Consider the following 23,474-nt stretch of genomic DNA (forward strand, 5'->3'; position numbering starts at 1 on the left):
CATTGATAAATCAGGGTACATATGCTGAGAGAAAACATCTCCAGATTATTTTGACATTTGATTATGCTGTATACTCCTCACCCAAAGTCAAATTGTCTTCTTTCACCTTCTATCTGGTTTTCTTTGTGCCCCTCCCCTCCCCCACCCCCCCTTTATCCTGCCCCCCTCGTTCCCCCCCTTACCATCACATTCTTCTCTATGTCTCTGAGTCTCGTTTTTATGTCCCATCTATGTATGGATTCATATAGTTCTTAGTTTTTTTCTGATTTACTTATTTCACTCCGTATAATGTTATCAAGGTCCATCCATGTAATTGTAAATGATCCGATGTCATCATTTCTTCTGGCTGAGTAGTATTCCATAGTATATATATACCAAAGCTTTTTAATCCACTCGTCCTCTGACAGACATTGGGCTGTTTCCAGATCTTCACTATTGTGAACAATGCTGCCACAAATATGGGGGTGCATTTCTCCTTTTGGAGTAGGTCTATGGTGTTCTTGGGGTATATTCCTAAAAGTGGGATAGCTGGGTCAAAAGGCAGTTTGATTTTCAATTTTTTGAGGAATCTCCATACTGTTTTCCATAGAGGCTGCACCAGTCTGCATTCCAGCAGTGCAGGAGGGTTCCCTTTTCTCCACATCCTCACTAGCACTTATTCTGTGTTGTTTTGTTGATGAGCGCCATTCTGACTGGTGGGAGGTGATAACTCATTGTGGTTTTAATTTGCATTTCTCTAATGATTAATGATGTTGAGCATGTTTTCATATACCTATTGGCCATCTGTATGTCCTCTTTGGAGAAGTGTCTATTCATTTCTTTTTCCCATTTTTGATTGGATTGTCTTCCTGGTGTTGAGATTTACAAGTACTTTATAAATTTTGACTAACGCCTTATCAGACGTATTGTCAAATATGTTCTCCCATTGTGTAGTTTGTCCTTTTATTCTGTTCTTATTGTCTTTAGCTGTGCAAAAGTTTTTTAGTTTGATATAGTCCCATTTGTTTATCCTGTCTTTTATTTCACTTGCCTGTGGAGATAAATCAGCAAATATATTGCTCCAAGAGATGCTTACTGCCTATGTAAGCATCTTCTAAGATGCTTATGGTTTCATGGCTTTCATTTAAGTCTTTTATCGATTTTGAGTTTATTTTTGTGAATGGTGTAAGTTGGTGGTCTAGTTTCATTTTTTTGCAGGTAGCTGTCCAATTTTCCCAACACCATTTATTAAAGAGGCTGTCTTGACTCCATTGTATTTCCTTACCTCCTTTGTCAAATATCAGTTGTCCATAGAGCTGTGGGTTTATTACTGGATTCTCTGTTCAGTTCCATTGATCTATATGCCTGTTCTTATGCCAGTACCAGGCTGTTTTGAGTACAATGGCTTTATAGTATAACTTGATATCAGGAAGAGTGATACCTCCAACTTTATTCTTCTTTTTTTTTTTTTTTTTTTGTATTTTTCTGAAGTTGGAAACAGGGAGAGACAGTCAGACAGACTCCCGCATGCACCCGACCAGGATCCACCTGGCACGCCCACCAGGGGCGACGCTCTGCCCACCAGGGGGCAAAGCTCTGCCCCTCCAGGGCGTCACTGTGTTGCAACCAGAGCCACTCTATAGCGCCTGGGGCAGAGGCCAAGGAGCCATCCCCAGCGCCCGGGCCATGTTTGCTCCAGTGGAGCCTTGGCTGCAGGAGGGGAAGAGAGAGACAGAGAGGAAGGAGAGGGGGAGGGGTGGAGAAGCAAATGGGCGCTTCTCCTGTGTGCCCTGGCCGGGAATCGAACCCGGGACTTCTGCACGCCAGGCCGACGCTCTACCACTGAGCCAACCGGCCAGGGCTATTCTTCTTTTTGAAGATTGCTGAGGCTATTTGTGTTCTTCTTTGGTTTCATATAAATTTTTGGAATATGTGATTTATATCTTTGAAGTATGTCATTGGTATTTTAATTGGTATTCCATTGAATTTATAGATTGCTTTGGGTAGTATAGACATTTTAATAATGTTTATTCTTCCTAACCATGATAGGGTATGTGCTTCCACTTGTTTGTATCTTCCTTGATTTCTTTTATCAATGTTTTACAATTCTCCGAGTACAAGTCTTTAGTCTCCTTGGTTAAATTTAATCCTAGGTACTTTATTTTTTTGGTTGTAATAGTGAAGTGGATTGCTTCCGTAATTTCTCTGACTGTTCAGTGTTGGCGTATAAAAATGCCTCTGATTTCTGAGTATTAATTTTATATCCTGCCACTTTGCTAAATTCATTTAACAGGTCCAGTAGTTTTTTTTTGTTTTTTGTGGGGTTTTTTGTATTTTTCTGAAGCTAGAAACGGGGAGAGACAGTCAGACAGACTCCTGCATGCGCCTGATAGGGATCCACCTGGCACGCCCACCAGGGGGCGATGCTCTGCCCCTCGGGGCGTCGCTCTGTTGCAACCAGAGCCATTCTAGCGCCTGGGGCAGAGGCCAAGGAGCCATCCCCAGCGCCCGGGCCATCTTTGCTCCAATGGAGCCTCGGCTGCGGGAGGGGAAGAGAGAGACAGAGAGGAAGGAGAGGGGGAGGGGTGGAGAAGCAGATGGGCGCTTCTCCTGTGTGCCCTGGCCGGGAATCGAACCCGGGACTTTTGCACGCCAGGCCGACGCTCTGCCACTGAACCAACCAGCCAGGGCAGGTCCAGTAGTTTTTTGACAGAGACTTTCGGGTTTTCTATTTTTTTTTTTTTTTTTCACTTTCGGGTTTTCTATATACAATATCATATCATCTGCAAATAATGATAGTTTTACTTCTTTTCCAACTTGAATGCCTTTTATTTCTTCTTCTTGTCTGATTGCTGTGGCTAGTACTTCCAGGACTATGTTGAATAAGAGCGGTGAAAGGGGGCACCCCTGCCTTGTTCCTGATCTTAAGGGGATTGCTTTTAATTTTGCCCATTGAGTATGATGTTGGCTGTGGGTTTGTCATAGATGGTTTTTATCATGTTGAGGTATGTTCCCTGTATTCCCACTTTGCTGAGAGTTTTGATCATGAACGGATGTTGGATTTTATCAAATGCTTTTTCTGCATCTATAGAAATTATCATGTGGTTTTTCTCCTTCCTTTTGTTTATGTGATGAATCACATTGATTGATTTGCAGAAATTGTACCAGCCTTGCCTCCCCAGAATAAATCCCACTTGATCATGGTGTATGACTTTTTCCATATATTGTTGGATCCAGTTTGCTAATACTTGTAGATACAGGGTTAAGTTGTTTTTTATTTTATTTTTATTTTTTTATTTTTTGTATTTTTCTGAAGCTGGAAACGGAGAGAGACAGTCAGACAGACTCCCGCATGCGCCCAACCGGGATCCACCCGGCACGCCCACCAGGGGCAACGCTCTGCCCACCAGGGGGCGATGCTCTGCCCCTCCGGGGGACCGCTCTGCTGCAACCAGAGCCACTCTAGCGCCTGGGGCAGAGGCCAAGGAGCCATCCCCAGCGCCTGGGCCATCTTTGCTCCAATGGAGCCTTGGCTGTGGGAGGGGAATAGAGAGACAGAGAGGAAGGAGGGGGTGGGGGTGAAGAAGCAAATGGGCGCTTCTCCTATGTGCCCTGGCCGGGAATCGAACCCAGGTCCCCCGCACGCCAGGCCGACGCTCTACCGCTGAGCCAACCGGCCAGGGCCAAAATGGGACAGAATAAAAACGAACAATCCAGAACTTTCTGATTAGCAGATCACTAGTTCTTTTTATCATATGAGGTCACAGTTTAGCTTTTTCCTATTGAACAAGGTGAATGACAATAGGTTCAGAATGGAAAGACACAAAAGACATGATATTGAGTGATTTAGGAATAAATCAAGAAATGTGACATTTCATGCATGGGTCTTTTCACTTAGAGTGCAAGGTTGTCAGTCAGAATTTGCATGATATAGGAAATCAATTGAAACTTGAGCCCATGGACATTTACTTCAGCAAAATTCTTACTAATTATCATGACTATGTCTAGTTAGACTACTGTAGGCATAATTTAGAGTTTACAAAACGTAGAAATTCTTGTGTATAGTTCTAAACCTTATATTAATGCTTTGTAATTTATACTTTCTCCTCTGTATTTCATATAACACTATTATTTTAAGTTTTTATTAAACCAGTAAAGCTATATATATTGTACATGCTGTTAGTAAACCTTAAACCTAAGAAGTCATTTTATATAGAAAATTGAATGCTTTGTATAACTATTTTATATTGTCTTCCTTTTTCTAAAGGGCTATGTTTTTGTCTGATTTTTATGTTTTCTCTTAAATGATAAAGTAAGTGATATACTTATTGTAGGACCGAAATTAACTTTCTGAAAATCACTTTTTTTGATGATTAATCTTTATTTTTTTAACATCATTAGCTTTATTTTTTTTTATAAATTTTTATTAATTTTAATGGGGTGACATCAATAAATCAGGGTACATATGTTCAAAGAAAACATATCCAGGTTATCTTGTCATTCAATTACGTTGCATACCCATCACCCAAAGTCAGATTGTTCTCCGTCACCCTCTATCTAGTTTTCTTTGTGCCCCTCCTCCTCCCCCTTCCCCTCTCCCTCCCTCTCCTCCCCCCACCCCATAAGCACCACACTCTTGTCCATGTCTCTTAGTCTCGTTTTTATGTCCTACCTATATATGGAATCATGCAGTTCTTGTTTTTTTCTGATTTATTTCACTCCGTATAATGTTATCAAGATCCAACCATTTTGTTGTAAATAGCCCAATGTCATCATTTCTTATGGCTGAGTAGTATTCCATAGTGTATATGTGCCACATCTTCTTTATCCAGTCATCTATTGAATGGCTTTTTGGTTGTTTCCATGTCTTGGCCACTGTGAACAATGCTGCAGTGAACATGGGGCTACTTGTGTCTTTATGTATCAATGTTTCTGAGTTTTGGGGTATATACCCAGTAGAGGGATTGCTGAGTCATAAGGTAGTTCTATTTTCAGTTTTTTGAGGAACCACCATACTTTCTTCCATAATGGCTGTACTACTTTACATTCCCACCAACAGTGAATGAGGGTACCTTTTTCTCCACAGCCTCTCCAACATTTGCTATTACCTGTCTTGTTGATAATAGCTAATCTAACAGGTGTTAGGTGGTATCTCATTGCAGTTTTGATTTGCATTTCTCTAATAACTAATGAAGGTGAGCATCTTTTCATATATCTATCTGTTGGCATTTGTATTTCTTCCTGGGAGAAGTGTGTGTTCATGTCCTCTTTCCATTTTTTTATTGGATTGTTTGCTTGTTTGTTGTTGAGTTTTATGAGTTCTTTCTATATTTTGGATATTAGGCCCTTATCTGAGCTATTGTTTGAAAATATCATTTCCCATTTAGTTGTCTGTTTATTTTGTTGTCAGTTTCTCTTGCTGAGCAAAAACTTCTTAGTCTGACATAGTCCCATTCATTTATCTTTGCCTTCATTTCCCTTGCCGTTGGAGTCAAATTCATAAAATGCTCTTTAAAACCAAGGTTCATGAGCCCTGGCCGGTTGGCTCAGTGGTAGAGCGTCGGCCTGGCATGCAGGGGTCCCGGATTCGATTCCCAGCCAGGGCACACAGGAGAAGCGCCCATCTGCTTCTCCACCCCTCCCCCTCTCCTTCCTCTCTGTCTCTCTCTTCCTCTCTTGCAGCTGAGGCTCCATTGGAGCAAAGATGGCCCAGGCGCTGGGGATGGCTCCTTGGCCTCTGCCCCAGGCGCTGGAGTGGCTCTGGTCGCGACAGAGTGTTGCCCCAGAGGGGCAGAGTGTCGCCCCCTGGTGGGCGTGCCAGGTGGATCTCTATCGGGCGCATGCGGGAGTCTGTCTCTTCCCGTTTCCAGCTTCAGAAAAATACAAAAAAAAAAAAAATAAAACCAAGGTTCATGAGTTTAGTACCTATGTCTTCTTCTATGTACATTATTGTTTCAGGTCTTATATTTAAGTCTTTGATCCATTTTGAATTAATTTTAGTACAAGGGGACACACTGTAGTCGAGTTTCATTCTTTTGCATGTGGATTTCCAGTTTTCCCAGCACCATTTCGTAAAGAGGCCTTCTTTTCTCCATTGTGTGTTGTTGACCCCTTTATTGAAAATTATTTGACCATATATGATATATGTCGTTTTATTTCTCGACTTTCTATTCTGTTCCATTGGTCTCAGTGTCTATTTTTATGCCAATACCTTTTTTTTTTTTTAATTTGTCGTGGCTCTATAATATAGTTTGAAGTCAGGTATTGTAATGCTCCCAGCTTCATTCTTTTTCCTTAGGATTGCTTTGGCTATTCGGGGTTTTTTAGAGTTCCATATAAATCTGATTATTTTTTGTTCTATTTGTTTAAAAAATGTCATTGGAATTTTGATGGTAATTGCATTAAATTTGTATATTGCTTTGGGTAATATGGCCATTTTGATTATATTTATTCTTCATATCCAAGAACAAAACATTTTTTCATCTAATTGTATCTATTGAATATTTTGATTTCCCTTAACAATGCTTTGTAGTTTTCGTTAAATAGGTCCTTTACATTCTTTATGTTTATTCCTAAGTATTTTATTTTTTTTGTTGCAATCGTGAAGGGGATTATTTTTTTGAGTTCTTTTCTGATGTTTCATTGTTGGCATATAGAAAGACTGTGGACTTTTGTATGTTAATTTTGTACCCTGCGACCTTACTGTATTGACTTATTGTTTCTAGTAATCTTTTTTTGGAGTCTTTGGGGTTTTCGATGTATAGGATCATATCATCTGCAAAAAGTGATACCTTTGGCCCTGGCCGGTTGGCTCAGTGGTAGAGCGTTGGCCTGGCGTGCAGAAGTCCCGGGTTCGATTCCCGGCCTGGGCACACAGGAGAAGCGCCCATCTGCTTCTCCACCCCTCCCCCTCTCCTTCCTCTCTGTCTCTCTCTTCCCCTGCCACAGCCGAGGCTCCATTGGAGCAAAGATGGCCCGGGCGCTGTGGATGGCTCCTTGGCCTCTGCCCCAGGCGCTGGAGTGGCTCTGGTCGCAACAGAGGGACGCCCCAGAGAGGCAGAGCATCGCCCCCTGTTGGGCAGAGCATCGCCCCCTGGTGGGCGTGCCAGGTGGATCCCTATCGGGCGCATGCGGGAGTCTGTCTGACTGTCTCTCCCCGTTTCCAGCTTCAGAAAAATACAAAAAAAAAGAAAAATAAGTGATACCTTTACTTCTTCTTTTCCGATATGGATGCTTTTTATTTCTTTAACTTGTCTAATTGCTCTGGCTAGAACTTCTAGCACAATGTTAAATAAGAGTGGAGAGAGTGGACAATCTATCTTGTTCCTGTTTTAAGGGGGAAAGTCCTCAGTTTTATGCCATTTAATATGATGTTGGCTGATGGTTTATCATATATTGCCTTTATCATGTTGAGATATTTTCCTTCTATACCCATTTTGTTGAGTGTCTTAAACATAAAGTTGTGTTGTATTTTATCGAATGCCTTTTCTGCATCTATTCATAACATCATTTGGTTTTTGTTCTTTGTTTTGTTGATATGGTGTATTTCCTTTTTTTTTTTTTTTCTGAAGCTGGAAACGGGGAGAGACAGTCAGACAGAATCCCGCATGCGCCCGACCGGGATCCACCCGGCACGCCCACCAGGGGCGACGCTCTGCCCACCAGGGGGCGATGCTCTGCCCCTCCGGGGCATCGCTCTGCCGCGACCAGAGCCACTCCAGCACCTGGGGCAGAGGCCAAGGAGCCATCCCCAGCGCCCGGGCCATCCTTGCTCCAATGGAGCCTTGGCTGCGGGAGGGGAAGAAAGAGACAGAGAGGAAGGAGGGGAGGGGTGTGGAGAAGCAAATGGGCGCTTCTCCTATGTGCCCTGGCCGGGAATCGAACCTGGGTCCCCCGCACGCCAGGCCAACGCTCTACCGCTGAGCCAACCGGCCAGAGCGATATGGTGTATTTCTTTAACTGTTTTACTTATGTTGAATGATCCTCTAGGATGAATCCCACTTGATCATGATGTATTATTTTTTTAATATGTTGTTGTATTCGATTTGCCAGTTTTTTGTTTAGTATTTTAGCATCTGTATTCATTAGAGATATTGATCTGTAGTTTTCTTTTTTTGTGCCATCCTTGTCAGGTTTCAGTATGAGGTTTATGTTGGCCTCATAAAATGCGTTTGGAAGTATTGCTTGTTCTTCAATTTTTTGGAAGACTTTGAGTAGAATAGGAACCAAGTCTTTTTGAATGTTTGATAGAATTCACTAGTATAACCGTCTGGGCCTGAACTTTTATTTTTGGGGAAGTTTTTAATAGTTTTTTCTATTTCCTCCCTGCTAATTGGTCTGTTTAGGCTTTCTGCTTCTTCATGACTCAGTCTAGGAAGGTTGTATTGTTCTAGGAATTTATCCATTTTTTCTAGATTGTTGAATTTGGTGGCGTATAGTTTTTGTGGTATTCTACAATAATTCTTTGTATATCTATGATGTCTGTGGTGATTTCTCCTCTTTCATTTTGGATTTTGTTTATATGAGTCCTTTTTCTTTTTTCCTTGGTAAGTCTTGCCAAGGTTTTGTCAATTTTGTTGGTCTTTTCATAGAACCATCTCCTTGTTTTATTAATTTTTCTATAGTTCTTCTGTTCTCTATTTTATTTATTTCTGCTCTGATTTTTATTATTTCCTTTCTTCAGCTGGTTTTGGGTTGTATTTTTGTTCTTTTTCTAGTTCCTTAAGGTGTGAGGTTAAGTGGATTACTTGGGCTCTCTCCTGTTTGTTCATATAGGCCTGAAGTGATATGAACTTCCCTCTTATTACTGCTTTTGCTGCATCCCAGAGATTCAGATATGTATGTCGTATTGTCATTTTCATTTGTCTGTATATATCTTTTGATCTCTGCGCTTATTTTTTCTTTGACCCATTCATTTTTTAAAAGTATGTTGTTTAGTTTCCTCATTTTTGTGGGGTTTTTTCCTCATTTTTGCAGTTGAATTCTAGTTTCAAGGCTTTATGATCAGAAAATATGCTTGGTATAATTTCGATTTTTCTGAATTTGCTGATGTTAATTTTGTGGCCCAAAATATGGTCAGTTCTTGAGAATGTTCCATGTATACTATAGAAAAATATATACTCTTTCACTTTGGGATGAGGTGTCCTGTAGATGTCTGTCATATCCAGTTGCTCTATTGTTTCGTTTAAGGCCCATATATCTTTATTGATTTTCTGTTTGGATGAATGATCTAGAGCTGTCAGTGGTGTATTGAGGTCTCCAAGTATGATGGTATTTTTATCAGTTTTTGTTTTGAGGTCAATAAGTAGCTGTCTTGTATATTTTGGTGCTCCTTGGTTTGGTACATATATATTAAGAATTGTTCTGTCTTCTTGATTCAGTGTCCCCTTAAACATTATGAAACGACCATTTTTGATTCTGAGTACTTTTGCTGTCTTGTAGTCAGCATTATTAGATGTGAGTATTGCTATACCTGCTTTTTTTTTTTATTATATTTGCTTAGAGTACTGTTTTACAGCCTTTCACTTTGAATTTGTTTTTATCCTTCTTGCTTAGATGTGTTTCTTGTAGGCAGCATACAGTTGGATTTTCTTTCTTAATCCATTCTGCTAGTCTGTGTCTTTTAATTGGTGAGTTTAATCCATTTACATTTAGTGTAATTATTGACACTTGTGGGTTCCCTATTGCCATTTTATATATTGCTTTCTGTTTTGTATCTTGTTTGATTCTTCTCTTTTGTTTTTCTATCATTTGTTTTTGTTTGGTTGTATTTCATACTTGTTTTCTCTGTTGCTACCTTTTTTAAGTTATGTGCTTCTGTGGTGGTTTTTTCAAGAGTGGTTACCATTAAGTAATGAAAAGGGTACCTACTATATTCATTGCAGTACACTATCTTATGAGTACTTTTGCACTCCATCGTCCTTTGCTACTGTTAATCTCCGTCCTCTCCCTCCTTTTTTTTTTTGTTTTTGTTGTTACAATTTAAATTTGGTTTTATTGTGTTCTTGGTGGAACTTTTACTTATGGTTTTCTTTTGTTTTGTTCTTTGTATCCGGTTGGAAAAATTTCTTTAGTATTTCCTGGAGTTGGGGTTTTCTAATGATAAATTTCCTCATCTTATTGTATCTGTGAGTGTTTTTATTTCTCCTTCGTATTTGAAGGATAGCTTTGATGGGTATAGTATTCTTGGTTGAAAGTTCCTATCTTTCAGGACTTTAAATATTGAGGTCCGCTCTCTTCTAGCTTGTAGAGTTTCTGCTGAGAATTCCGATGATAATCTAATAGGCCTTCCTTTATATGTTGTATTCTTCTTTTCCCTGGCTGCCTTGAGAAGTTTTTCTTTGTCATTGGTTTGTGCCAATTTCATTATGATTTGCCTTGGAGTAGGTTTGTTTGGGTTAAGAAAACTTGATGTTCTGTTTGCTTTTTGAATTTGAGGCTTTAGTTCTTTCCACAGGCTTGGGAAGTTCTCGTCTATTATTTGTTTCAATATGATCTCCATCCCATTATCTCTCTCTTTTCCTTCTGATATACCTATTATTCTTATGTTAGTCTTTTTGATAGATTCAGACAATTCCTATAGGGCTTTCTCATTTTTTAAAATTTTTCAGTCTCTCTTTTCTTCTCTATTGTGCCTCAAGTTGCTTGTCTTCTTTGTCACTAATCCTACCTTCTGTCTGGCCTGTTCTATTAGCTAAGCTTGTTACCTCACTTTTTAGTTCATGGATTGAGTTTTTCATCTCTGTTTGATTTGTTTTTATAGTTTCAATTTCCTTGGTAATATATTCTTTGTGTTTGTTGAGTTGTTTTCTGAGCTCCCTAAATTGCCTTTCTGTGTTTTCCTGTATATCTCTGAGTATTTCTAGGATTTCTATTTTAAATTCTCTGTCATTTAGATCCAAGGTTTCTAATATATTAAATTTTTTCTTCATAGATTTTTCCTCATTTATCTGTGCTACATCTCTGTCTTTTGTATCCATGATATTCAATTTCCTTTTTCTTAATGGCATCTGTGGGTGGTTAGTTGATAGCACTAATGAGAATTAATAAAGATTAAAAGGTAAAAAAAAAAAGGGAAAAAAAGAAAATTTATTATTTCCCCTTTTTTTCTTCTTCTCCTCTCCCTTCCTCCTTGAGAAAATATCGTGATAAACTGAATTTTATTGTGCTAAATGGAATAAGAAGTATCTATAACGGAGGGCCTGAGTTGGGGAGAAGTGATAAAGGGCCAAAAAAGGAGGTAGGGACCCACAAAGATGCAAAAAAAAAAAAGAAATTTGGGTCAAGAATAAAATGATTTTCTTTTAAGTGATGGTCAACTAAGAGGTATAATGAGAGGGATTAGAGGGAAACAGGAGAAAGGAAAAAAAATTACTATTTTATTAAGTGGAGCAAAAACTAGATAGAATGGAGAGCCGGAGTTGGGAGGAATGCTAATGAGTTAAAAAGTGAAGTAGAAAGCACCCAAAATGCCACAAAGAAAAAATTTGAGTCCCAAATAAAATAATTTGTTTGTGATTGAGGATTGAATGAGAGGAAAAGTAAAGGAGAAAAGAAGAAACTAATAGGGAAAAGAAAGAAAAAGGGAAAAATGAAATGAAGAAAAAAGAACAAAAAGAGAGATAGAGAGAGTTAAGGGTTTTGGAGTTAACCCTTATAGAGAGAAAGGAAGAAGAAAGGAAAGAAAATGGGAAATGTAACACTTATGGGTATTGTAGTTCAAGAAGAGGAAAGAATAGTCAGGCAGAAAATAAAAGGACCAAGGTGGAACAAAAAAAAATAATAAAGACAAGAAGATGAAAGAAACAAAAAGAATGGAAAAAGTTATAAAATCTGTGGATTTTTTTTGATTTTGAGATGTTATCTTTTTCCTTTTTCTTTCTTCTCCCTCTTCCTGGTCGATGACTCTGTACCCCAGGCTCTGCCCCTGTGGCATGCTTAGGTAGAGATTTGCAATTGATAAGTCTCTATGGCGATGTCATATATTAGGCTTAAGTCTCACTGGTAGTTGAGGCTTGTTAGCATTTGCAGGCTCTTACAATGAGAGAGTCCATTTTCCCGGAGCCTCTCTTCTAGTCTCTCCTTCCTGAATTAGCAGCCTGATGTTCCAGCTATGAGGTTCCTGCTGCCTCTGCCTGGAAGATAAAAGACTCAAGAGCTGGCAAATCCCCACTCTGTTCCCACTCAGCACAGGGCTCTGTCTGGGTAAGGCTCTGTCAGTCAGAGCTGCCAGCGTAATCAGGCGGGGCTGGGAGCCAATTGCTCTCAAGGTGCCTTTCTGTGCACCTCTAGGCGTGTCCAGTATGCCTCAGCACTCTGTGGGACCACTGTCCCCAGGCTTTTGCACTTTTTAACCTGTTTTGGCTGGGAAGAAGATACCCTAGTCACTGCCTGCAGAACAGGAGGTCTTAAAAGCTGCCAAGTCCCTCTTTTTAGTGCACAGCCCTGAGTATGAAAGCTCTGCCAATCAGAAGTTGCCCCCACTCCTACGTGCATAGCAAGAGGTACTAAAAAATATCATGCCTCTTGTCTTAGATCACTGAACTGAGAGAGATCTTGTCAGTTAGAGCTGAGTTGGTCAGTTAGGAGGTGAGCAGACTGTGGGTTAAGCTAATTTCTGTGATTGGATCCGCAGATCTGCTCCAGAGACAGACTGCAAGCTGCTTGCGCGCCCCTCCTCCTAACACTTTGGTATTTTTTTCTTCCCAGGGATGTTAGCTTGAATGGCTGGGTGAGGCGCCCCGCCCACCCAGAGAAGTCTGGGTGTAGGGAAGTTCACTTTCGCACACTCCCTGCACACCGGCGCTGTTCAGGGTTCAGGGACTGATCCCTGTGACCGAGACTCTGGTCACAGCCCACGCAAAGGCCTCTGACCCAGCCCTTCTGTCCAGGAACACGGACACCCACTCCTGGGGCGCTAGGAGCAACCTCTCGCACACTATCTGCACTCGCCGACCAGGATATCAGGGCTAATGACGGCTGCTGCCCGCCTGTCTTTGCTGGGTCCGGTGCGGGCATTAGCTTGCGTGGGCTGAGTTGCAGCAGGCACACTCTTTCCTTGGCTTGGACATCTGTGTGCCAGCCCGGCTCCCTCCACACCCTTAGTCCCCACTCTCTCTCAGTTCCAAGTGAAAGCAGCCCTTGCTCAGGTTAGTGAGGAAGGTGGAGTGATCCTTTCTCCGTCTTATTTCCTTCAGGGTTGATTATATATTTAGTCAATTTTTCGCTGGATCATACCTTCATTTTCAGCGTGTGGGATTTCCAGTTGCTCCAAGGATAAATTTTTCTGTCTCTGGTTGAAGAACTTGTTGAAATTTTGGGGAGATTTATCGGTAGCGCTCCTCATGGCACCATTTCTCTGATGTCGAGGATTAATCTTTAGATAGTAAATGATCCAGCTCAGAAAAATGTATCAAATATACTGAATTAGCATTTATACTGTATTAACATAAAAATCTGGTTTCATTTTTCAATATTCTGTACTAGAGATCCACAAAGAAAGGACCTGTGGTACAAAATCAGCCTTCTAGCTGTTTTTATAAATAGAATTTTTTTAAATTTTTTATTTATTGATTTTTAGAGAGAGGAGAGAGAGAGAAAGGCAAGGGGAGCAACTCGTCATTGGTTTTCACATGTGCCTGGACCGGGCAAGCCCAGGGTCTAGAACCAGCAGTCTCAGCACTCCAGGTCAATGCTTCATCCACTGCACCACCACAGGCCAGAGTAAATAAAGTGTCATTGGAAGACAACCACAGCTGTTCATGTACACAGTACTGGGAGGGTTTTGTGCTACAGTGGCAGTTTCATAGCTGTGACAGAGAACATATGGCAAAACCTAAAATATTACCTGACCCTTTCCAGAAAAGGTTTGCTGATCCCTCTCTCTGTAAGCTAATTGAGACTAAATTATAATGCAGTTGATCTGTGATTTCTATGACAAGTATTTTTTAGATTTTTAAATGCATACAAATAGAGAAATGCATTTATAATGGCTTTTTCTCATTCCAGGTTTATTTGTTTTGAAAGTTACTTTGTTTCTATATAAATTTTCAAATCCCAAATTAATGAGTCATTTATTTTTATTGAAGCTTTATTTTTCTCCAAATGACTTCAGTTTTAAAGTGTAATTGAGTGAAGCAAAATTGAGACCCAGATGATCAGTGGTTGACTTACTCATTCACACGCTCTGTGTCAGACCTGCCCCACTTACAGACACAATTCAAATCCATTCATCAGCAAAATGGTCAATCATTGTGTATTATGTACTTCTAAAGGAAATCACAAATATAGTTTGAATGCTAAATTTGTGTGCCAAAGATTTAGTATAACCTTTGATAAAAAAAAATTGTATTTTAATTTTTAAAAATTTTAGTTATTGGTAGGGAAATTTAATGTTAGATTGCATACAAGTATCTTAACCATGTCCTGTTAATAGGTGTTAATTAAAACATTGAAATGCTTCTGTTAAAGTAATAATTCCTCACATTGCAGTGTCTGAAAATAATCTTATGTTTCACATAGGAATTTCATACACTTTTTGTTTTGTTGATTATTTGGAACATATAGTTATTTTCTTCCTGATTATATGTAATTTTTGAAACAGAAAAGGGAGATTTATAATCTTGAGAACGAGATTATTTTTTGCAGAAGTTGACAGTAATCTACCAACAGTCTAAATGTTTAATTTTAGTGTATCTTTTTACCTTTTAAATGATTAAGTTTGCTTGACCTGTGGTGGCGCAGTTGGTAAAGTGTCAACCATGAATGCTGAGGTCACCGGTTTGAAGCCCTGGGCACATACAAGAAGAAACTACTTTGAGTGGATGCTTCCCTCTCCTCCTCCCTCCCCTTTTCTTTCTCTTTCCCCTTCTCTCCTCTCTCTAAAAAATTAATTTTAAAAAATCTATTTGTAAATTATCAAGTTTAATAAATTAATTATAAAGTTTAAAAATTTTAGTTGAATCTTTTTTAGCAATTGCCATAGTTAACTTAGTCTTATTCATTGAAAAAGAACAACATTAAGGTAAATGTTTCTCAGTACCTATGGCTTCCTTTAAAGCCATATTTGGCCAAACAATAACTGATGTTTGAATGCCCCTGATGTTTTTCAAATGCTTTTACATGATTATAAGTAACTAAAATTTCTGTTATCCTGCACTTTTCTACTTTTTGTTTTAATTGAGTGAAAATAAGTGATTTTCTTCACAGTTCTTTGTAGAAGAAGCTTATATAAAGCAGGATGTTTGGAAATTATTGATTTATTTGGGGAGAGAAAAGAGAAATGATGAGAGTGTTTGCCCTCATTAAAATGTGAATCCAAGTAGACTTTAGTAGTTTGAAACATAGTAAGTTTATAGAATTCAAAATTACTGTGCTTTCCTGTTAACTATACTGCTTAAGTATGTGTAGATACAGTTCTTTTTAAGTCTCTTTTTTTCTGTTAAGACACAATGTTCTAAAATTTAGACTTCTTCCAATTTTATTTACATCAATTTTCTATCTATTTTATTGAACTGTATGTAGAATTTGAAACATTTTTGTAGCAAATTTATTAAGCGTCTTCTATTATCTCTTCCCAGAATCTTTTTTTTTGTAGTAACTGTTAAGTCATAGCAGCAAAGAAATTGGAGATTGTGGAGGAGCTTGAAAAACCAGGAATTTGTATATCTAAATTTTTTAGTATAATGGTAAAATAATTGAGGCTGTTTCTAAAATCTATATCATTATACTAATACCCTTCACAGATTTTTATTTATTTTACCCAATTTAGACATTGCCTAAATTATATTACAGACATTTAATGCCATTTAAACTTTTTTCCCTTTACTGCCTTTCTTCACTTCACCAACATCAACAATCATTTCTGTAAGCACTGTAACTCTTACAAGACAAAATTAATTTTTGAGGGGATCCAGTTGCTTTCTTTGTCCCTAATTGGATGAATCTATATACGTAATAGAAAAAAAATAACAGTCTTCTAAAAATGTGGCTCAGTTTCAGTCAGCCTTTCTATACCTTATATATAATTTTTAACATTGGTAGCAACAAGAAATTTTCAGTTCAAATTTAGTAGTAATTATTTGTCAATTGCTTTTGAGGTAACATAGTTAAAATTTGTAGTAAAAATACTTGCCTTGTTTTATTTGTGATGTCAAAAAATAAAAAAAGAAAAGAGGAAATAGAGTTTCTGGTAAGAATTGAAAGTCCAGGAATAAATACAATGATGAGAAAGTGCTTCTATCGCTGGGGAACTTCCTTCATCTAAGCACATATGAACAATTGATCCTTGTAGTCATATATAGCAGTAAACATTAATAACTTAACAGTCTGAAGTCAGCGCAGAAGATATGGCGCCTTATTGAAAGATGGAGTCGAGCAGGTGGCACTTTAATATGTTCAGTGTCATGGTTGACTCTAAAGACTAGTCGAATGAAATTACTTGAGGTTCTAAAGATTTAAAAAGCGAACTCATTTTGCTGCACTAAGGAAATGCTACTGATCAGGCTTTCTGTGTCCCTTTTTTCTAGGCTAGAAAATATTAACCCTGAAGAAAATGACATGGTAAGCCATTCTCTGAGGAGATTTCTTGATGTCAGTCTTATATCTTAGAGGCTTAAGTTCAATTGAGTGGGTTTCCAGAACTAAGATGTGGGAAAAAGAAGAATTGACACACTAATAATGTACATCTTTGCTGCAATATGAAAATTCAATAACTTCACTCAGTCAATTTACAGTTCACATGTGCCTATTAATTAAAACCCTATATTAAATAAAATATATTAAAATTTCATGTCTGACTAACATATAATGATGTTGGTAGACATTACAGGAATTACTGAACAGAATAAACAATGCCGACACAGGGATAGCTATTGAGCAGAATGGTGCTGTAATTGTGGATAGAATCTACAAGACCAAGGCATGTAAAGAGAGAATAACTGCAGAAGAAATGAATGCAGTGATGGAAGAACGGGATGCTGCTTTGTCTCAGGTAACTGCATGTGTCTGTCCAAGCATATACTTCCCATTCTCCTCTCCTTTACTAAACAATGACGTTTCCCCACAGTCTTAATTCAAATCAGTTATTACCATATAATTAATACAGTGATAAATACATTTAGAATAATCACATCTTTTGTCATCTCATTCCTCATATATATGCATCCTACTTTCTTAATAAACTGTTAGCCTGTTATAAAAATATAGTAATATTATTTCATGTAATCACTCATCTGAGACTTCTTACTTGAGTCATAGTTTTGTGAGAGCTGAGATTATATCTTTATTACTCTTTATTTCCAGTGCCTAATTCAGTGCCTTTTAGTAAATATTGATAAATGAATCAAATTCTTAGTGTATTCTTTTCTGAACATTACTTCCACTTTCCTTCTCTAATGGAACCTGATTACCTCCCTGAGGGCGCTGCTTCCACTGCAGCCCTCTCCAGTTGTGACTGCCCCTCCCCAGCCCCTGCCCCCTGCCTCATGACTGGTTTTAGATCATTGTTCAGTTTTCCTCTGAGCAGCTGCAGCTTGGAAGTTCCTGCGTCAGACTGTGCCACCCCGTACTGACTCCTGTTGCAGTCTGTACCTGCTCCTGCGTCCCTTCCCTCATTTCTTAAAGATTTTAGGATCTTTCACTGTCATAATTCTTGATGGTTTAAATATCTATGTAGGTGATTTTTTTAATCTCCTGGCTTCTCGTCTTGAATTTCTCTCCTCTAACCATCATGTCTTCTACACTACTCCTGTCATCCACTCTATGGTCACCTCCCAGTCTTGATCATTACCAGCTCATTTTCAAGCGTCCTGCTTTCTGACCACACTTCCCGTTTTTCCAGCTCACTTACTCGAAAATTTTGACTCTAGCAAACTTTCAGCTTTACTGGAGTCTATTTCTATTGGTCTTATCCCACCTACTCTCCTATCCCATGAGCCTCTGATGTCCTCCCTGCCCTCTTTATCAACCTTAGATTTCATGGCTCACTGTCATTTATCACCAGCTTGAATATCATGACCTTATTTCTCTTGGCCCTTTCTTCCTTAGTCCTAATCACCTTGCAAAACCTAAGCCTTACAAATTTAAATTTCTGCCTGTTCTGTATCTTCACAGATTTATATGACAAGACAGTATCACCTAAATTTGCCAAGTGCACTTACCTTAACTTTCTGACCACTGTCTTTAAGTAGGCCCTTGATGTGACCTGACAGACTTCTTGCTTTTTTGTTAGTCCATTCACTCTTCCCTCTAGGGGACTATTTCATCTCTTCTTTCTTTTCAGATATCTGTCCTTTCCTCCAAATGGAACAAAAGAACTGCTATCCACTATTTCCTTCACCAGCCTACCTGCATTTGCATGCATATGCTCTGACTTTTCTACTTTATTTCTCTTTTTTACCATGTGCATCTGTTTAAGGATAGCCTCTGTTTCTACACTGGTTCACAGCGTTTCTTGCCTGCTTAAGGTTATCACCTACCCAGTTACCCCTTTTCTCTCATACTTCATAAACTGATTCCTATTAGTTCATTTCTGTCACTGCCAAAAGTGCTTTAGTATCTTCCATGGATGCTAACAGGTGGATGTTTTTTAAGTTCTGGGCTCCTTGAGGTTCACCGCAGCATTTTCCTTCCCAAACTGAGAACTGTTGTGTTCCTTGCAGCTTTTGTATTCTAGTGTTTGTCTCCTTGACATTGTAAAACTGGAGAACTCCATTACCTCTTTTCAGAGGTTTTGGGACTTAGCTTTTCCACTTCAAACCCCATACAGGTTTGAGATTTAACAAATGATTTGAAGTGGAAACAGTCTCCGATCTTCAGTTTTGTCAGTTCATTACAGTAAAACTGCCGAAAGCTTAGGTAACTCCTCTGTGCTCTAACAGGAGCCCTCTGGGTTGTCAAAGCTTGATTTCTCTGCCCTGATCCATGTGTTCAATCTTTAAATATGGGGTGGAGAGTGACTGTTGATCTCCAGATCACCTCTCTCCAGTTAACCCCTCTTCAGAACTTAGTTCTGATTTCATTGTTGCAGTAGCAGTCTGCAGATGATTTTTTAATTCATCTGGCTTGTGGGCTAGAGCATTGTTCTGCCACAGTGATTTCATCCTGTCTAGATGTGGTGATCTGCCATTTATATCTTGACGGGCAACTGTTTTTACCTTTTTGTTCTCTACCAAGTGTATTCAATTGTGGATTATTCAATATGTTATTGAAGAGATAGCCAAAACTCTTTTTTTATGTGCTTGGAAATAATTAAAATATTTGATTTTTTATCATTTATTTTTTAAGTTAACTAAAAATAAATATATAGCACCTAATTAAATATTGCTTGCCATTCATTTTTTCTTCCTCTTTGCCCACTGCCTTTCATAGTATAAAATATAAGTAGATACTTCATAATATTTACCAGCATGTCTTTTTATTCAGCAGTACTTATTATCTAGCCCTGATCTGGTGGCTCAGTTGGTTAGAGCATTGTCAAGACACACAAGGTTGTGGGTTTGATCCCTGGTCAGGGCACATGCAAGGAGCATTTAATAAATGCTCAAATAAGTGAGCATTGACAACAAATCATTGTCTCTTTCCCTACCTCTCTTTATCTTTCTCTCTCTCTCTTTCTCTCTTCCTCTCAATAAAAAAATTTTTTAAATATTTTTTCTCATGGCAATATATTTATTATCCATCACTGCAAATATTACATATTTTGGAGAAGCGGTTCTTATTTATTTTAATTTATATATTTGTCAAACTCTCTGACCCAAGTGGTATTTTTATAAGTTTTATGTCATAATCACTATAAACATATACTTTTTAATTACTATCTTACAATTCTGAATGGAAATGTTTTTATATATTTAAAAATAACTTTTTATTATGGAATAGTTTTGATTTACAAAAATGTTTCAAAGACATTAGAGTACGGAGTGTCCCTAAACCTTTCACCCAGGGGCAGTTTCCCCTGATTTTGTCATTTTTTATTATTGTGGTACATTTGTCAAAATTAAGAAACCCGCATTGATACATTACTCTTAACTTCAGACATCATTCAGCTCTTACCACTTTTTCATTCAAGTCCTTCTGTTCCAAGATTTATGTCAGCAAACCACACTGAGTTTAGTTATATCTCCCCAGTCTCTTCTTTTTTATTTTCCTCTATGACCTTGACAGTTTTTAGGATACTTATTAAACATTTTGTGGATTGTCTCTGAATTTGGGTTCATCTAGTGTTTTTCTTGTGATTAGGCTGAGATTTTGTGCGTTTGGAAAGAATATCACAGAAATCTCACTTTAATTTTAAAATATTACTTAGCATCAGATATTTTCTAACTATTGTTATGTCTTTAGTATCATGCCAGGATAACTTTTTAGTCCTGTTCTATGTAGCTACTGGAAATCCTTAAATTCTGTGACAAATTCTTGATTTTGATACATTTAGTAACTTTACTTTTCAAATCAAGTTAAAATTATTTATTTACTTGAACTGGCCTTGTTAAAATCTTATCCTTTTTAGATGAACCCTATACTCTTATTTATTAAAATTATTTTGTATCTTTTTCTGTTTCAAAGGACCAGTTGCAAGCCTTCAAGTCTTTCATAGGAAGCATTAAAATTTTTTTATAGTTAGCGTTTGTTTGATTAAGGAATTGTCTTATGTCACATTTGTTTTTTCTTCTTTATCATTTTTTGGGTCTATAATGCTCACATTGTCTATTCAAATTTGAAAAATACCTATTGTAAATTTTATATGACCCTAGAAACCATCTTGTTAAACTACCCACTACATTGCAGAATCTTATCTGTGACTAATTTTATTTTAACCAAATACTTATTTCCTCTAATGCAGGGGTCCCCAAACTATGGCCTACAGGCCGCATGCGGCCCCTGAGGTCATTTATCTGGCCCCCACTGCACTTCCGGAAGGGGCACCTCTTTCACTGGTGGTCAGTGAGGGGAGCACAGAACGCACGCGTCACGGCTCCGAAAGTGCGTCATATCACTTGTTACGGCTAGCAGTGACAAATATGGAACCGGACATTGACCATCTCATTAGCCAAAAGCAGGCCCATAGTTCCCATTGAAATACTGGTCAGTTTGTTGATTTAAATTTACTTGTTCTTTATTTTAAATATTGTATTTGTTCCTGTTTTGTTTTTTTACTTTAAAATAAGATATGTGCAGTGTGCATAGGGATTTGTTCATAGTTTTTTTTATAGTCGGGCCCTCCAACAGTCTGAGGGACAATGAACTGGCCCCCTGTGTAAAAAAAGTTTGGGGACCTCTGCTCTAATGTCTAGTCATTGGTATTGGCATTGGCCTCAGAGCATTTGACTGATAAATTATATTGCTTCAAATATATTCAAACATCTTTGTGATAATAATATCAGTCTTATTGGTTAACCTTAAAGACACAATTGGATCCGGGTCAGACATCAGTACACACAGAAGAATCATATATCTAACCAGGATTAGCAATTTTATTAACTTTTAAGGCTGACCTTATTGTGAGCTACAGCAATTCAGATAACCATTTGTATTAGTCTGGATATCCAGAGAAAAGAAACCAAAGGGAGATAGAGATTTACTACAAGGAATTGTTTCATGCAGTTAGGAAGGCTTAGAAGTCCAAATCTGCAGGCAAGCTGGGTAGCCAAGAGAATCCATGCCATCTTTCCATTCTGAGCCTGAAGGCCTGAGAACCAGGACACCCAGTGATGTAAGTTCTAGTCCAAGTCTGAAGGCCAGAGAAGATTCCAGTTTAAACACAATTAGAGAGAAGAAATTCTTACTTAGCCTTTTATTCTATTCAAGCCTCCAATGGATATAGATGAGACCTACCTACAGTAGGCAGGGAAATCTGTTTTACTCAGTCTACTGATTCAAATGTTTATCTAATCCAGAAATATCATTACAGATATACCCAGAAATAATGTTTAATCAAATATCTGGACATCCTATTGCCCAGTCAAGTTTTAACATAAAATTAACCATCACACCAGCCTTAGCGGTTCTGGTTAAATTAGGCTAGTTTTGATTTGCAAGGATCGTATAGATGGGCAGGGCCTAGCAGTAGGAGGCTTTGGACTTGGTTGATCCTTGAAGTTGATAGGATATTACAGAGATTTTCACTGGTTTGAACCCTGCTAGTATCTGTTGCATGGGTAGGGGCCCAGCCCTTGAGAGCTGAATAAATTAGGCATGGGAATGAGGTTGGGATATGGACTTGAGCCAAATGGGCAAGGGTGATTGGTAAAATAAGATATGTTTGAAATACTAAAGCAGAGATTTTCAATTCAGCAGGAATGAAGGAAGAAAGTGGTAAATTCTATACGCACATGGGTTTTTGGAATCTACTTCAGGCATTATGGCTAATATGCTTATAGCTCTTGAACTAATTTTACTCCCACCAACTGATAAGGATGAGACTTTGTATTGCCAGGCTTGATCATGATTAGTTTCATGAACTACATGGAAAGGAGCTTACAATGGAAAATTTTTGAGGATCAGAGCACAGGCAGACAAGAGCAGAAGCTAGCACTGGTTTCTCTTTCCAGGTTAAACGTTTCGCATCCTTCAACTTTTTCCCGGGTTTCCTTTTACCATGCTGTCTTCTAGATGTTAGTTTCAGTTTGTTGGTCAATCCAAGCTGAATCAGTGATTCTAAATTTCTAATACCTGAATCACAGAATCTTCATTCACTACTAGTTTTGGAAATGAGTCATTCCAAACACCAAATTCAGTATCAACCCTTTAAATTTGTATACTTTTATTTATTGTTTTTGTTGAAATAGTACTATACTTACATGCCTTTTTTAACCAAAATATAATAATCACACCTTTTTTATATATATAATTTAGTTACTTTGTTTTTGTCAAATACTATAACGAAAACTGTGGATTCTGAGGCCCTACCAATCTAGCGTTGACAAATGTGAAATATGTGGAAGGACTAAGGGGTGATCATCAGGGAAATTAAAGAAATTCAGCTAACAATTTGACTAGTTAGATTCCTTCTTCTCTACAGCTAAACATTAAAATCCAGCTCCAGCAATATGAAAAATAACCAAAAAGAGGAAGACGTGAATCCAATCCAGTAACATAATGAAGAAAATTCTAGGAAGACAGCTGAGCAGTGTACAGAAAGTACAATTACAGTTGGTTTGTTACTTTAAGAGTCTTTCTGCCTTTAAGTGTGTTTCCTCCCTCCCTCATTGGAACATGCTTCCTCTCCACTTGTTGCACATTTGTCTGCCAGCTACTTCAAGTATAATTTAATCTCTTCCATAAAGTTCTCTCACATGAAACAGTATTTATAAGTATCTCCTTTGTGCCCTCATTTTACTTTGTATCCTGTTACTGTACTTGTCACACTGCATTACTGCTAATTGATTTTATGTCTGTCTTTTCTACTGGCTTGAAGATAGGAACTGCTTTTATCTGTGTCTATAACAATCCTTAAGGTAGAGTAGGCACTTAATATTTTTTTGTTTAATTAATGAACT

The 23,474-nt window shown here is 38.2% G+C and overlaps 1 protein-coding gene across 1 annotated transcript in view; it reads left to right on the top strand.

The window, feature by feature from the left end:
* MIPOL1 (mirror-image polydactyly 1) overlaps positions 1-23,474 on the top strand; it is a 347,233-nt gene that overhangs the window by 82,255 nt on the left and 241,504 nt on the right. Inside the window, exons 9-10 of the mRNA XM_066344523.1 lie at positions 16,506-16,539; positions 16,799-16,969. Coding sequence (XP_066200620.1) covers positions 16,506-16,539; positions 16,799-16,969 — 205 coding nt within the window. The remainder of the gene's footprint in view (positions 1-16,505; positions 16,540-16,798; positions 16,970-23,474) is intronic.

The sequence above is a fragment of the Saccopteryx leptura genome, chromosome 6, assembly GCF_036850995.1.
Source record: "Saccopteryx leptura isolate mSacLep1 chromosome 6, mSacLep1_pri_phased_curated, whole genome shotgun sequence".
Taxonomy (NCBI): Eukaryota; Metazoa; Chordata; class Mammalia; order Chiroptera; family Emballonuridae; genus Saccopteryx; species Saccopteryx leptura.